The 17,059-nt window shown below is 41.2% G+C and overlaps 1 protein-coding gene across 3 annotated transcripts in view; it reads right to left on the bottom strand.

The window, feature by feature from the left end:
• chd1 (chromodomain helicase DNA binding protein 1) overlaps positions 1-17,059 on the bottom strand; it is a 203,795-nt gene that overhangs the window by 126,222 nt on the left and 60,514 nt on the right. For 2 of the 3 annotated variants that reach the window (XM_041185542.1, XM_041185545.1), the window contains 3 exons: positions 7,865-8,075; positions 2,768-2,872; positions 1,695-1,771 (listed from right to left, as the gene is read on the bottom strand). In XM_041185542.1, the coding sequence (XP_041041476.1) occupies positions 1,695-1,771; positions 2,768-2,872; positions 7,865-8,075 (393 nt within the window). The remainder of the gene's footprint in view (positions 1-1,694; positions 1,772-2,767; positions 2,873-7,864; positions 8,076-17,059) is intronic. The other variant, XM_041185544.1, reaches the window with a different exon arrangement.

The raw sequence follows: 17,059 nt of genomic DNA, 5'->3' as shown, positions 1-17,059 counted from the left end.
CTTCAGACCACTGAGAAAATTCAACCCCTCACCCTAACATTACAGTTATTAATCAGGGTATACAAGCAGACCACCAATATGCCTCAAGGACTTAATAAGTCCATGATTTTCTTAACTCGTGACACCGCAATGTGTAAAAAAGCATTTTCTTATTTTGTAACTAGTTATGGTTATTTGTAAAGGGGAGTTATTTGAAAAAAGGAGATATTGTGGTACAACTTTAAGTGGGTGTGGTTAAGTATTCTGAATACATTACTAGAGGGAAAATGATGCAATCTATCATGCAATTCAGACTTAGTCTCAGTTTGTTCTGAGGAAACTACCCACTCTGATATGTGTACAAGCTCTCCAACTTTCCAATATTGCTACCAACTTCTCAAATCCTTAATAAACGAATCTACTTAACCTTGTGTTAACCAATCCCTTGTGCTTGGTTGGTGCCTTGATGTTTATCTGCTAAGTGAGCGCAAGGAGAAGAAAAACACAACAAAGGTGTTTACAACAGTCTTTTGATAAAGTAATTAGTTCAAAAAATATTTCCTCTGATCAGAGTGTCAGTGACAAGGGGGTATGAATTTAAAATCATCACAAAAAGGGTGAAATGCAGAAAATTATTTTTTAATTCAGAGGATTACGAGGGTATTAAATGCACTACAGAAAGTGCTGGAAGAAGAATGCATGAGGGTTTTTACAAGGCAAGTTCATAAATATTTAAGAAAGAAAAACTTGAAAAGCTTTGGGGGAGGACAAGGGATAGAACAAAATGGACAACTCCCTCAGGGAAATTGTGCAGATGAAATGAGCCACATGGATTTCCTCAGACATGTAATCTGCTATGATCTAGCAATCCTTTCGAGTCCAGGATTTCTCATTTAAATCACATGTATTCAAAGATATTTGAAAATTTGGTTATCTTCAAACTGAAAAATCTACAGGAAATGTCAAAGCCATAGTACAGCACACAAAGATATGAAGAAAATAAGATAAAGCCATGACAAGTTTGTGTTTAAATGCCTACTAACTGAAAGAGAAAACAAGACAAAGGGGAAAGGTTATCCCCTATTTTGAGATCTTAGGAAATAACGAGTTACAATACAGTGAAGCTACAATGTGGAAACAGGGCATTCAGCCCAACCAGCTGGCAGCAGCATTTATCCACACGAACCTGTCCACCATCTACAAGGCATAAGTGAAATGAAAAGTGAATCAAGGAGGAAGGATATTTAAATACGTGCATTTGAAGTTTACAAGAATGAAGAAGTCATATAAAGCAATGACTGTACAGAAGCACTGATAAAACAAAAACAAAGATTGCAATCAGGAGTGGGGGAGAGGGAATGAAAGAAAGAGAGGGACAGAAACCAGCTGGCACACTAAAGAGAGCAAGCGAGCACATGGGAGTGAGCACACAAGACTGAAAAGCAGAGTGGACAGAAGAATTGCTTTTCAAATGACATGTATTTAGAGCACTGAGGTTTTGGAGACTGCATTCAACTTGTCATAGAAAATCTGAATTAATGATCTCTGTTTATACTCATCTGCTATTTTATTGTAAATCTTATTTAAAATTACTTTCTCCATACATTGACTTCAGTAAACTTTCTGCAAGTATGACATGCTAGGAACAGACCACCTGTGAAAAATAACAAAAGCCACAATTAACCATAAACAAATCAACTGAAATATCGGCTTACTCTCTGCGTTTCACATGTTTGGCAGTGTTCTCTGAGGATGAATCATCATCAGAATCCTCACTGCTTGATGATTCCTGCTGAAACATAACAAAATACAACGCAAAATAAATCTGTTCAAATGTATTAAGCTCAACAATTACAAAATGATTTTGTGAACAGTTGTGGAGTCAATGTTACATTCACCACTTTAATTATACTGCAAAATGACCACACAACACATACACAGACTTTTCATGGGCGAGGGAAATGAGGGGAATGGTGGGGGGGGGGGGTGATATTTCATTACTGTGAAGTCCAAAAGAACAATTTTAACAAACAGATAAAGATTAGATACCAAATCTATAGTTTCTGTATTTAACAGTAGGATCCAGTAGAAAAGCATCAAGCTTAAAATTAATTTGATTAGCCTGATCCACAACAACTATTATTCGATTTATTAGATCAATTTCCACTCTCCGTCACACTGCAGAAATAAATTATAATGGAATTTGAAAAAGGGTCAAAATGTAACAGCTGCACCTGAAATCTGAGACTCTTTTTAAACAATAAGGGATGGCAAAATCTACCGAGTCCCTGTTTGCTGACATCAGAGACATGCTGAGTAAGCATTGGGGATATTTCATAACATTTCAAGATAAAATCTTAAGACTTCTCTGTAAAAACTAAGTTTGCATTGTTTTGAATTAGACTATGCTGTTTTTCAGAGAACTGTGTTACTGTACAAGCACTGCAAAGATTTCCAGTCGCCTTCATAACCCCTTCAAAATACCTGGTATTGAATGCCACTCTAATTGCAAATGAAAGGAGGGCAAGAAAGAGACAGCAGACAAGATGGACTATGCTTGGAATTTTCATTAAAAAGAAATTAGCCTGGTCCCATTGGCTAATGATTTGATACCCTATTTGAATTGAATGATTTTGCTTCAACATGAATTCCCAGGTTTGCTATATTGCATTGCTACAAACTCATTGCTATATTAGGGTCATGCTGATAGTCTTATCACAGTTCAAAAACTGCCTGCTGTAGTGAAATAAAAAGCCTCTCTACCACTAATTTTAATCAAATTTCAAACCTCTGAACTGTCGTTTGAAGAAAGCTGTTGTTGTTGAAGTTGTTGCTGCTTCCTTATCATGGCAGATCGCTGCACAGCTAAAATACTTGGATTGGATTTCCAAAACTGCAAGAGAATAGGGGGAAGAGGGTCAAAATCCAAAATATGCATTCATGATTCAAACCCTTGAGGTCTCAATACTACAGAAATTCAACACCTCCCTCTGCACACAATTTGGTATGGTTTCAAGATTTCAAATCAATAGTTTTTTTTGAGAGTTCTAGTGTAAGACTTATTCTTGCCTTACAGTTTTACAGAGCAGGACCAGGAGGCAGCGCAAGAGGAGTGGCAATTTTAAAGAGCGAGGAGAACCAGGCCCTAGGCCAGAGCGGGACCGGGAGGCAGCGCGAGAGGAGCGGCAATTTTAAGTGCAAGGAAAGCCAGGCCCTAAGCCAGAGTGGGACCAGGAGGTAGCACAAGAGGAGCCGTGATTTTAAAGAGAGAGGAGAACTGGGCCAAAACCAGAGCGGGACCGGGAGGCAGTGCGAGAGGATCGGCGGCCTTGGTAAGATTTAAAAATGGCAGGAGCTGAGAGTCAGAACAGAGGTTTTAAAAAAGCTGGAGCTGGACTCAGGACTGAAAGTGCCGCGAGGACAGAGCGAGAGTTCCAGGGAGACTGGGGGCTGAAAGCAGCATGAGGGCAGAGTGAGAGTTCTGGGGCGACTCAGGGCTGACCGGAGAGGAGAGGCCAGAGAGAGCAGTATGAAAGTGCGCAATAAACAGAAGTCGAGACTGGAGAGGAGAGGCCAGCGAGAACGGTATAAAAGGGCGTGAAAAACAGAGGCCAAGACCGGAAAGGAAAGGCGTACCTTCAGGCAGTGGAGTTCAAAGTGACGTCACAATTCAAAAGGTGACATGACGCAGGGGAGTCAGCTGATTAGCAAATAAGAGTCAGGTGAGTACTTCTACTTTTTCTATTAATTAAACTGCTGCAGTCCATTAGCTTAAACAAAATAAGGTAAGGACTTTGGGCCATAGTGGGAGTGTTTGGAGTGGAATAAGGCCCCTAGCATAATTTGTATTCTTTAAAGGAAATAACTAACGAGCTTAACCTAAAGGGAGGTCATGGCAGCAGAGCTCGCACCCATGATATGCTCCTCCTGCACTATGTGGGAGTGTCTTTACCTGTGGTCACACCACAGGTAAAGACTGAACTGGCAGAAAGGGGATGAGTGACCATCAGGCAGAATAGAGGAAGGCAGGTGGTACAGAAGTCCCCTGTGGCTGTCCCCCTCTCTAACAGATATACTATTTTGAATGCTGTTAGGGGAGACGACTTCTCAGCGGAAAGCAGCAAGACCCAAATCCATGGCACCACCGGTGGCTCTGCTGCACAAGAAGAAAGGAGTGTGGCAGGGCTATAGTGATAAGGGATTCAATAGTAAGGGGAACAGATGGGTGATTCTGCGGCCTGGATGGTATGTTGCCTTCCTGGTGCCAGTGTCAAAGATGTCTCAGAGAAGCTGCAGGGCATTCTGAAGGGGGAGGGTGAACGACTAGTGGTCATGGTACATATTGGTACCAATGACATAGGTAAAAAAAGGGGGATGAGGTCCTACAAGCTGAATATAGGGGGTTAGGACGTAAATTAAAAAGTAGGACCTTAAAGGTACTAGTGCCACGTGCTAGTGGGAGTAGAAATAACAGGATATATCAGATGAAGATGTGGCTGAAGAAATGGGGTGAGGGGAGGGATTCAGATTCCTGGGACATTGGAACCGTTTCTGGGGAAGGTAGGACCAGTACAGTTACATCTGGGCAGGACCAGGACAAATGTCGGGGGGGGTGGTGATATTTGTTACTGCGATCAGGGAGGGTTTAAACTAGAATGGCAGTGGGATGGGAACCTGAGCAGGGACTCAGGGGAGGGAGAAACAAAGATAGAAACAAAAGACAGAAAAGTAAGAAGCAAAAGTGGAAGGCAGAAAAAGCAAATGAGGTCATAGTGCTAAATAAAGCTAAGATGTCTAACAAGGTTAAAAAGACAAGTCTAAAGGCACTGTATCTTAATGCGTGGAGCATTCACAATAAGGTAGATGAATTAACAGTGCAAATAAATATGAACGGTTATGATATAGTTGTAATTATGGAGACATGGTTGCAGGGACACCAAAGATGGGAGGTATTCAATATTTAGGCAAATAGGGAAAAGAGATGGAGTATCATCATTAGTAAAAGAGGAATTAATACAATAGTGAGGAAGGATATTGGCTTGGAAAATCACGATGTGGAATCTGTTTGGGTGGAGATAAGAAACACCAAGGGGCAGAAAACGTAGGTGGGGGTTATCTATAGGCCCCCAAACAGAAATGGAGATGTAAGGGAAGGCATTAACCAGGAAAATCCAGACACATGCAATAAGGATACAACTGTAATCATGGGTGGCTTTAATCTATATATAGATTGGACAAAGCAAACTAGCAATAATACTGTGGAGGAGGATTTCCTGGAGTGTGTACATGATGGTTTTTTAGACCAATATGTTGAGGAACCAACTAGAGACCAGGCTATCCTTGACTGGGCAATGCGCAATGAGAAAGAATTAATTAACAACCTTGTTGTGCGGAGTCCCTTCGGGAAGAGCGACCATCAAATGATAGAATTGTTCTTTAGGATGGAGAGTGAGGAAGTTGAATCCGAAACTAGGGTCCTGAATCTAAATAAAGGGAACTACGAGGGTATGAGGTGCGAGTTGGCAATGATGGATTGGGGAACCTTACTAAAAGGGTTGATGCTGGATAGGCAATAGCTAATACTTAAAGAACGTATGCATGAATTACAACAATTATTCATTCCTGTCTGGCGCAAACAGAGAACAGGAAACGTGGCTCAACCATGGATTACAAAATAAATTTGGGTTAGTATTAGATCCAAAGAGGAGACATATAAAATTACCAGACAAAGCAGCAAGCCTGAGGATTGGGAGCAGTTTAGAATTCAGCAAAAGACAAAAGATTGATCAAGAGGGGAAAATGGATTTTGAGAGTAAACTTGCAAGGAACATAAAATTGACTGTAAAAGCTTCTATAAATATGTGAAGAAAAAAATATTAGGAAAGACAAATGTAAGTACTTTACAGTCAGAAATGGGGGAAATTATAATGGGGAACAAAGAAATGGCAGAAGAATTGAACACATATTTTGGTTGTCTTCGCAAAAGACACAAATAATTTCGCAGAAATGTTAGGGAACCAAGAATCAAGTGAGAGGGAGGAATTGAAGAAAATCAGTATTAGTAAAAAAAATGGTGCCAGAGAAATTAATGGGGTTAAAGGTTGAAAAATCCCCCGGGCCTGATAATCCACATCCCAGAGTACTAAAGGAAGTGGCCCTGGAAATATTGAATGCATTGGTGATCATCTTCCAAAATTCTATAGGCTCTGGAGCACTTCCTACAGGTTGGAGGGTGGCAAATGTAACCCCACTATGTAAAAAAGGAGGGAGAGAAAAAACAGAGAATTACAGGCCAGTTAGCCTAACATCAGGGAAAATGCTGGAGTCTATTATAAAAGACGTGGTAACAGAATAGTTGGAAAGCATTAACGGGATTAGACAAAGTCAGCATGGGTTTATGAAAGGGAAATCACGCTTAATTAAGCCACTGGAGTTTTTTGGGGATATAACTAGTAGAATAGGTAAGGGAGAACCAGTGGATGTGGTGTATTTGGATTTCAAGATGTCCTTTGATAAGTTCACACATAAGAGGCTGGTGGGCAAAATTAAAGCACATGGGATTGGGTGTAATATACTGGTATGGATTGAGAATTGGTTGACAGACCGGAAACAGAGAGTGGGAAAAAGTGGGTCTTTTTCCGGGTGGCAGGCGGTGACTAGTGGTGTACCTCAGGGATCAGTGCTTGGGCCCCAGCTATTCACAATATATATAAATGACTTGGATGAGATAACCAAATGCAATATTTCTCAATTTGCTGATGACACAAAACTGGGTGGAGTTGTGCGGAGGATGCAAGGAGGCTTCAGGGCGATTTAGATAGGTTGTGTGTGTGGGCAAACACATGGCAGTTACAATATAACATGGTTAAATGTGAAATTACATGCTTTGGTGTGAAAAACAGAAAGGCAGAGTATTATTTAAATGGCGATATATTGGGAAATGTGGGATCTACAAAGGAATCTGGGTGTCCTTGTACACCAGTCAATGAAAGTAAATAGGAGTGTGCTGCAAGCAATTAGGAGGGCAAATGGTATGTTGGCCTTATTGCAAAAGGTTTCAGTTCTGAAGTAGGGATGTCTTACTGCAGTTATACAAGGCCTTGGTGAGACCACGTCTGTAGCGTTGCGTACTGTTTCAGTCTCCCTACCTAAGAAAAGATATATTTGCCATAGAGGGAATGCAGCGAAGGTTCACTTGGCTGATACCAGGGATGGCAGGACTGTCGTATGAGGAGAGATTGGTTCGACTGGGCCTGTATTCATTAGAGTTTAGAAGAACAAGAAGGAATCTGATTGAAACATATAAAATTCTAACAAGGTTAGACAGACTGGATGTTTCCCCTGATTAGGGAGTCTAGAACAAGGGGTCACAGTCTCAGGATATGGAGCAGGCCATTTAGGACTAAGATGAGGAAAAATTTCTTCACTCAGAGGGTGGTCAACTTGTGAAATTCTCTACCCCAGAAGGCTGTGGAGGCCAGGTCACTGAGTATATTCAAGAAAGAAATGATAAATTGTTGTATATTAGGGGCATCAAAGGGTATGGAGAGAAAGCAGGAACATGAATACGCCATATTGAGATAGATCATCAACCTTGATCATATTGAATGGTCGAACAGGCTTGAAGGGCTGAATGGCCTACTCCTGCTCCCAATTTCTATGTTTACTAGCAATCTAAAGTTTAATGCAACCAGTTAAAATGTTCTTTTTCCCCAGTTCTTTTATAATTTCCGCGCAATTGTAGTTTGTCATTTTTTGTATCAAGCAGGTAGCACTGTTTGGAGTTCTAATGACTGAGATACGTCAACTGCAATTTCAAGAGCCATTTCTTAAGATCAAAATCAAGACAAATATGAATTAGTTATACAACACTTATTATGTTCACCTCTGCTCCATCAGATTTTGGGACTTTGCTCTCAACTGGTCTCTTTCCTCTGGATGATGACGTATTACTTTCTGAACCAGATGAATCAGAATCAGATTGGCTGCCTGAGTCTGATCCGCTATCAGAGCCACTGGAGTCATTGCTATCTGATTGGCTGCTGCTTCCATCACTGCTACTCCCAGAACTTGAGCCAGATTCCTTGTCTGATTGGCTAAAAAAAGAAAAAAGAAAATCTGAATTTTACTAATACAAATTAATGTATACACACAACTTGATCAAATCTTCTTTACAATTAAACTTTGCCTAATATTTTGAAATAGATTTCTGCAAATAGGTTTGGAAACAAGAACAAACTGTGCATTCATGTAACACTTGTAACATGGTTAAACAACCCAAGATACTTCACAGGAGTGTAACCAGAGAGAAACTTACAGAGCTCAAGGAGGCATTGCCAGATCAGGTGGCCAAAATCTTGGACAAAGGGTTGGTTTCAAGGGGAATCAAGGCAAAAGAAGTGGCGGGGAGAAGAGATTTGGGGAAGGAATTCCAGGAATTATGGGCTGGATGTCTGAAGGTACTATCATCAATGGTGGAGTGAAGGAAGCGGGGGGATGTCAATGACGACAGGGCTGGAGGAACGCAGAGTTATCGGAGAGTTGTAGGGATTTAGAAAGACAGGGAGGAGAGGTTTGAACACAAGGAAAATAATTTTCAAGTCAAAGTATTCCTAGTTGGGGAACCAATGTAGATCAATAAACATAGGTGTGGTGCGTGAACAGGACTTGGTGCAAGTTAGGGTTTCGGTAACAGAGTTTTAGATCAGGTTAAATTTATGGAGGGTAGAAGATAGGAAGCTGGCCATTGCTGGATGTGAAATTTGTGGTGGGGAGTGAACACAATGGCTGCAGTTTTATCAATGTTTAATTCAAGAAAGTGTTATTGCATCCAAGATTGAATATCAGACAAGCAATCTGACAACACAGTAGCAGTGAAGGAGTCAAGAATGTTGATGCTGAGGTAGAACTGGGGATTTTCATTGTACATCTGGAACTTGATGGTGGGGCAGCATAAACATGCAAAGTGGGACAAGGATAGGTAATGTTGTGGGGCTGGGAAAAGAAACCAATGCAGGAGCTTCTCTGGCTGAATCGGTAAGAATGGAATCAAGTGAGGCAGCTCCACTCAGCTGGAAAATGAAGGAGAGGCATTGGAGGAAGAAGGTGTGGTCACCTGTGTCAAAGGTTTCAGACCAATACAGGAGGAGAGATAGTGCATTACGGTTACAAACACACAGTATGCTATTTGTGACTTTGATTTGGGCCACTTCTATACTGCGAAGACTGTTTGAACACAGGGTTGCAGGAAAGCTGGGCACACGCTTGGGAAGTGAGAGCATGGTTCAAGGACTTTGGAGAGAAAATGAAGGTTGGAGATGGGGTGACAGTTTGCAAGGATGGATAGGTTTTTGTTTTTTGAAGATGGGGATGAAGACAGCAGATTTGAAAAGGAGGAGTGCTTTGCCTGAGAAGAGAGTACATTATCAGCTAGCATGGAGGCCATGGATGGAAGTGAATGGTCAGATGTTTGGTGGGAATAGGGTCGAGAGAGCAGGGAATTATGGGCAAGATGAGCCCTGAGGAGGGCATTGTGGGGGGGGGGAACACAAGAGAAAAACTAGAAAAAGATGTAAGCTCTGACATAGGGAAGAGGGAAGCCTTGGGATGAGAACGGAAAGTTTCATCAGAGGCAGTGGAACAGGTGGTCTCAATCTTAAAAAAAAGGTCCATAAGTTCCTTGTTATTAGGAATCTTTTATTTATGGGATCACTATGCAAAATAAACCAAGGGAGGACAAGCACTTAATAATATTCCAATCAAAAGACATGTTGCTTAAGTAATGAAAAAAAGCTTAATCCACTGACTATCCTTGTCCGAGTGCTTATATTTCCCACACAAATTGTAATATGAGCTGCTTTAGCACTTATGCCTTTATATAAGGGGAGAGCTTATTTCTGGAAGATACAAAGGACAAAGTGGTAACCCCATAGAAAGAAGTGTTGAGGTAAGGGAAGGGAATAGGTGATTGCCCTCATAAGGAGTAGAAAGGAGGATCAGTACAGAAAATTCTGTAGGGCTGTATCTGTATGATAGTCATATCCCTCTATGTTTGAACCTCTTCAAACAGGCTCCCATCCTGCCGCAGCATTGAAGAGGCTCTAATCAAAATCACAAATAATACCCTATGTGCCTGTAACTGTATTGCGCTATATCTCCTCCTCCTTTATTGGTCTGCAATCTTTGACACAGGTGACCACACCTTCTTCCTCCAATGCCTCTCCTTCATTTTCCAGCTGAGTGGAGCTGCCAATTCCACTCTTACCAATTCAGTTATAGCTAGAGAATCTCCTTCCTCCTTTTCAGGGAGCCAGTGCAGACTTGATGGGCCAAATGGCCACCTTCTACTCTGTAAAGATACTGTGATATTATTCTCATTACCTATAAGGAGGGCACAGATGCAGGTACATGATATATTTGAGAAAAGATATACCCATGGCAGAAAAAAGGTACAATAATTCAGAACTGGCACATAGTAGTAAAGGATAGGCAGCAATGACTCGAAGACCTAACTGGTATTTTGTCTCCTTATTGATATTGAATGACACCTACAGCAGAAGGGATTGAAAGCTTCTAGATTGAGAAGGAAACTAGAGACAAAGTCACAAATCCCGCATAATAACCAATGTCAAATCCAGACTTCATTATACCGATGTTCGTTTTGTCAGTCTCCCATTGTTCACCCTTCACAAACTCCAACTTGTCCTAAACTCAGTGGTCCATATCCTGTCCTGCACTTTAACCCACGCTCCCACCCTCACGGAGCTAGACCGTCTCTCTCTGTTGCCAATTTAAAATCCCTACCTTCATCTTCAAGTCTCGCAATAGCTTCATACTCCCTCCCCCATCTCCACAATGTTTGCCAGTCATATAAACCATCCCTCCCCTTGCCTATTCTTCCTATTCCAGTCTCCTGTCCATCCTACAATCCTTTATCACCTCAGTCTTACTTCGTGAAACTTCCTCCCTACATTAATTTGGCTGTCTAGTTCTCCGTTATTCTTTAAAATTTCTTCAAAATCCACTGTTTTCAGTCAATGCCCCAAACTCCTTCCCACAGTTCCACAGTTATTCCTCCAGGATTCCCTTGTAAACTGGCTTGGCTGTTCAAGGTACAACAGAAATGCAGGTCCTTGATGGAGAATGCATGCCTTGTAAAGGGAGCTTGGAGCATTAGGTTTTTGACTGAAGTGCAATTTTTTGAAGGTACCAAACATTCTAATTATTTCCAGTGCCACATGCAGAACCAGATAGGCAAGAACAGATTATGCATGTGAATGCATGACTAGAGAAATGCAGTACAGGTAGAAGGGAGGCTGTATTGATTCCTAGAACATTGGAATGGGTTCGTCATCACTCAAACTAGATTGCTGCCAATACCTTTCAATTTTAGCACAATTTTTTAAAGACAATTCTACTTAAAATGCAGAGCATATATGTAGCAAGGATTGGGTAAATGCATATTTAAAAGACATCACTCTAAATGGATGAATAAGAAAAGAAAAAACACAGTTGAAAATGATGAATGAAATCACTGAGCAAAGTATAAAGGATCTCCAAAAATGTAAAAAAAAATAAAGTCAGTTTAATGGTGAAGAGGGGACTGAAAATAAATACAGTTGCAGGAGCCATATAAATAGAATGAACCATTAATTTCTCATGGGCAGCATGCCTTTAGTACACTGCCTATTTTCCAATCTCAAATGCACAGGCACTATTTAGATAAGTAGAAAAAAAATCTTGGATCAACATTTCCCTCAACATGTTCTCGTTTCTTACAGTACCATTCAAATGCAGATACTATACATTCGATCATTTTAAATTTGGGACTTGGGCCATCTATATCATCAAAAATTCTGCTTTTAATTGTCCTTGGAATGTGGTTACCTCCAGTAAAGTAACACTTATTTTCCATTCCTAGCCGTCCTGAGGATATTAAGAGTCAACTACATAATGTAGGACTTGAGCCACATGTAGGCTAGACTACATAGAGGTGAGCCAGCCAAGTTCTTAAATAATTTGGGAGCTTTCAAGGTACAGTAAAGTCCTGCGTTTTGTGGGGTTACATTTTCACGAAGTCTCACAACGGCAAAATCGCAATGAAGAACATGCTTTTCAATGAGAATCAATTAGACAGGTTCCAGCAATGTGAGAGAAGCATTGGTTTGTGCAGTTACTGTACAACAAATTGTGGTATGACAGACAGGAGGAGCCTCTGAGAAATACAAGATATGGGTTGAAAATTTTAAAAAGAGACAATCCTCATTTAAGAAAAAATGAATCATCTCAAAACTGGCAGACAAAATAGGTGAACATTTCAAAATTGAACAGAGCTGTTACTGCAGCTCTGGACTGAGAGATTTGGATAGTTCCAGGTTAATCTCTCCATTCGGGCTGCACTTCAGCTGCAATCATTCCAGGCATTGCTTCTCACGCTTGTCAAAAAGGTGTTTACCAAAAGAGAATTAAATGCCCATGACCAGTATTAATGGAAAGAATCTGTTTCCAGAGGCTTCAACACCACCTCCCCATTAAAACATGTTGAGGTTTCTGCTCTGGCATGGCTGCTGTCTCCTCGGAGAAAGAGGAGAGGGGGGAACGAAAACGTGGAAAAGTGAATATTGCTGACGTGATGGACAATGCGGTGTATAAAGTGCAAAGTGCAGGTCAGCAAAAACGTTAACAAGGAAGTTGCAAAAGGCAGGGCTTTACTGTCATTGTTTTCAGGTACCACAAATTAACAGTTTTACGGAATTCAAATTCTCAGAATGCCATGGCAGAGTCTCTGTGTTGTTAGTCCAGCCTTATAACAACTAGGCCACCTTCTGGAGTTGGAACTGAGATAGATAATTTTATTGTCAAAGTCTGTGACACACAATAGCACCTCAAGACTCTGCAATCGGGCCAGCAGGTTCCTATGAATCCCTCAAAATACTTGGTTTTTTTAAGCTGCCATTCACCAACATAAACCTTAAACAAAAGAGAAAGTTTGAAAATTACTTATTTTCATGACATGATTAAAAGATACAAACACTGAATAAATTTAACAGCTTCATTCAAGTTTTTCCATGTGAAAGCCTCAAGCTCTCCCAAAAACCTGGGTTTGCAGCTGATACTTCGACTTAGAGTCATGACTCTGTGAGCTGATAGCTGAATTTGAACTCTGCAGCCTGGTAAGAGGAAGAGAGAACAGGCTGAATAAGGAGAAGGGGGGGGGCAGGAGATAGGAGAGGTGAGATTGGAGGGAACCGGGTAAGCTTCCACTCCGGGGTAATTGAATGGAAGAGTAGCTTGCAGTGAGACTCCAGGGTTGACTTAATTGGGGTGGGGTGGGGGAGAAGAATAGAGTGGGAAGCTTGGAGTAATAATTTTTTTAATTCATTTATGAGATGTGGGCTTCCCTGGCTGGACCAGCATTTATTGCCCATCCCGAGTTGCCCTTGAGAAAGTGATAGTGAGCTGCCTTCTTCAACCGCTGCAGTCCATATGGTGTAGGTACGCCCACAGTGCTGTTAGGAAGGGAGTTCCAAGATTTTGACCCAGCGATAGTGAAGGAACAGCGATACATTTCCAAGTCAGGATGGTGTGTGGTTTGGATGGTATTCACATCTATCTGCTGCCCTAGGCCTTCTAGATGCTAGTGGTTGTAGGTTTGGAAGGTGCTGTCAGAGCAGCCTCGGTGAATTCCTGTAGTGCATCTTGTAGATGGTACACACTGCTGCTACTGTGCTTTGCTGTTGGAGGGAGTGAATGTTTGTGGATGTGGTGACAATCAACCGGGCTGCTTTGACCTGGACGGTGTCAATCTTCGAGTGTTGTGGGAGCCGCACTCATCCAGGCAAGTGGGGAGTGTTCCATCACACTCCTGACTTGTGCCTTGTAGATGTGGACAGGCTTTGGGGAGTTCAGGAGGTGAATTACTCGTTGCAGGATTCCCAGCCTCCGACCTGCTCTTGTAGCCACAGTATTTATATGGCTAGTCCAGTTCAGTTTCTGGTCAATGGTAACCCCCAAGAAGTTGATAGCGGGTTAACAGTGATGGTAATGCCATTGAACGGCAAGGGGCGATGGTTGGATTCTCTCTTGTTGGAGATAGTCATTGCCTGGCACTTGTGTGGAATGAATGTTACTTGCCACTTGTCAGCCCAAGCCTGGATATTGTCCACGTCTTGCTGCATTTGGACATGGACTGCTTCAGTATTTGAGGAGTCACAAATGGTGCTGAACATTATGCAATCATCAACGAACGTCCCCACTTCTGACCTTATGATGGAAGGAAGGTCATTGATGAAGCAGCTGAAGATGGTTGGGTTGAGGGCACAAATGGAAACAAATAAGGGGGGTTCACAAAATATGCAAAAATAAAGGAGTGTGATTTTAGGGTGGTAAACCCGCCAGGCAGTTAGATAAATGCCATGCATTTCCTAACCTTGGTAACCATCACTGGTTTCACTAAACCTCATGAATTGTATATCTGCCTTTAATCACTCATATACAGGTACCCCACACCCTCCGTCATATATTTTCCTGTAAAGTCTTTTCTTTCTGCCAGTTAATCTTCCCTTGCAGCTCCAAAATCAGGAAAATTTAGCAGTTTAGCACAACCATATAGCATAAAACATTGTTCATGTTCCATCCACCAACATAATTATTATATACCACTATGTGGAATGAATATACAAACTTGCACTGATACAGTAGGTTACCACATTCCTTAGGACATCCCACAGTGCTTCACATATAATTCATTACTTCATTTTTTAGCAAAGACTGGTCACCTGTGGTGACATGAAGGCCCTAAACATCAACTATCATATCTGGGAGTCTATAGCTAGTGAAAGTGGGGAATGGGGACACCTGCAGGTTGCTACAGCAGCTGGACAACAGGTGCCAATGGCGAAAATAACCAATGTCACTTGGCAGCTGCCATGTGCAATGCATGTGGCAGAACCTGCCTCTCAAAGATTGGCCTTCATAGCCACCAGCAAGGGTGCACCATATGAAGACACCCCATAAGAAAAGGATTGTTTGCTGCGTACCCATCATCTCTCATAGATGAAAGGATGCCAACAAGGTCACCTGTTTTGCAGACAATCACAGCAGCCAATTTACATGTAGCAAAGTCACACAAGCAGAGAGATAAATGGTCAGTTAATCCGCTTGACGTTCGTTGGAGGAGGAATGTTGGCCTTTAATTTCCTGAACAATGTCAGTATCTAAGTTTCTACATAAAGTTAAGGTACACACACTTATTAAATGTATATTTCATACTCCCTCCTAACAAAACTGCCTGTCTTGAGTTTCAAATCTTAATATACAGTATGCGATTTCAATGTTTTAATAGAAAATGTGAAGTAGATGCGAACCCAAATTATCAACTTATATCAACAGATTTACTTCAAAAATGTGCAAATACTAAAATATAATTTGTTTCTATCTTAAATCATGTGCTCACAGGAAAGGCTTACTACTTACACCACATTAACTTGACACTACTGCAACACAAGTGATTTAGCAAGATAAGTAGATAACTGAACAAATTAAAACTTCTGTCTTCAGTCACTCAACAAGAACAATTTAGCACAAAGCCAAACTTATTACACAAAACAGATCAAGTATTTGGGCACAGCACAGATGATAATAAAGACTTGCATTTATTCAGAACATTCCAATGTGCTTTATAATTATGCTTTGTGAAGCATATTCACCATAATTACATAGCCAAATACAGCAGTCAACTTGCACCCAAGCTCCCACAGCAACAAATGAGATAAATGACCAGTTAGCCTGTTTTATGGTGTTGACTGAGAGATACGTATCATAAATAACAGAAGAATGCCACAAGGTGATTTACATGCAAAGTAAATTGTAAATTGCATGGGATATTAAATTGTTCTCTAACCTTGTGGGTTAGAGGACAACAATGTCTCATGCAAAAGACTGCACCTCAGACAGTGGTATGCTTCCCTGGTTCCTAGATGTGCTCAAGTCTACTGTGGGGTGTAAGCCTGCAACCTTCTGGTTCAGAGGAATGAGTGTTGCCACTAAGCAAGCTGACACTAAATGTCTCAAAGAGTAAAGCATTCTTTCATCTTCAAGAAAAGGTTTCCAACCAGCAAAGGTAGAGAAATGAAAGGCTCATCTCTATTGGCTGCAAGGTTGTAAGCTAAACGCACTGAAGTGGTTGAAACCAGTTCACAGGAAGTGCAAATTCATATAACTGAACAATCGTTTGTAAAAAAGGAAATGGAAATATATTGCAACATTGTAGTAAGACAATGGTCTAAAACTGTGGGCTGTGCATAGAGAACAAGAAGTTCTTTGGTGAGAAAAAAAAGAACAATTAGGAAAAATCAGCACGGTAGTCCAACCAGATAACAGGTGAGATATCCTGTACACTATATTTTCTCTTCAATAATGTTTCCAAACCTTTATCACCTAGAAGAAAATGGGCAGCGGGTACAAGAGAACACCACTACCTGCAATAATATAAAGGCAAAATATTACAGATGCTGGAAATCTTAAACAAAAACAGAAAATGCTGGAAAAACTCAGCAGGTCTGACAGCACCTGTGAAGAGAAAGACAAAGTTAACGTTTCGAGTCCGTATGATTCTCCTTCAGAGCTAGCTGCAAGTTCCCATGTCACAAACCATTCTGACTTAGAAATATATCATTGTTCCTTCACTGTCACTGGGTCAAAATCCTGGAAACACCCTCCCTAGCAACATTTTGCGTGTGCACCTACACAACAAGAACTGCAGCAGTTCAATGTGGTGGCTCACCACCAATTTCACAAGGACAATTAGGGATGGGCAATACGGTCTTGCCAGCAACACCCACATCTTACGAACAAATATGAAAAAAAATCTAGGAAGTGGTACATAGCAGTTATGAAACACTGAAGTAACACAGAGAAGTGAAACAGAAAGAAAAGGCAAGAACAAGAATGGTGCAAACTTTTGAGGTTTCACTGGAACCAATATCCACAGGTGGTGGGACCCAAAATGCCCAGCTAATAGAAGTTGGTGCAACCACAGCATTAATGGATACTCAACATGGAGAATGAGAGTTATGAAGTG

Source organism: Carcharodon carcharias, chromosome 4, assembly GCF_017639515.1.
Source record: "Carcharodon carcharias isolate sCarCar2 chromosome 4, sCarCar2.pri, whole genome shotgun sequence".
Classification (NCBI taxonomy): Eukaryota; Metazoa; Chordata; class Chondrichthyes; order Lamniformes; family Lamnidae; genus Carcharodon; species Carcharodon carcharias.
The sequence above is the reverse complement of the archived record's forward strand: the minus strand, read 5'-3'. Positions and strand labels throughout refer to the sequence as shown.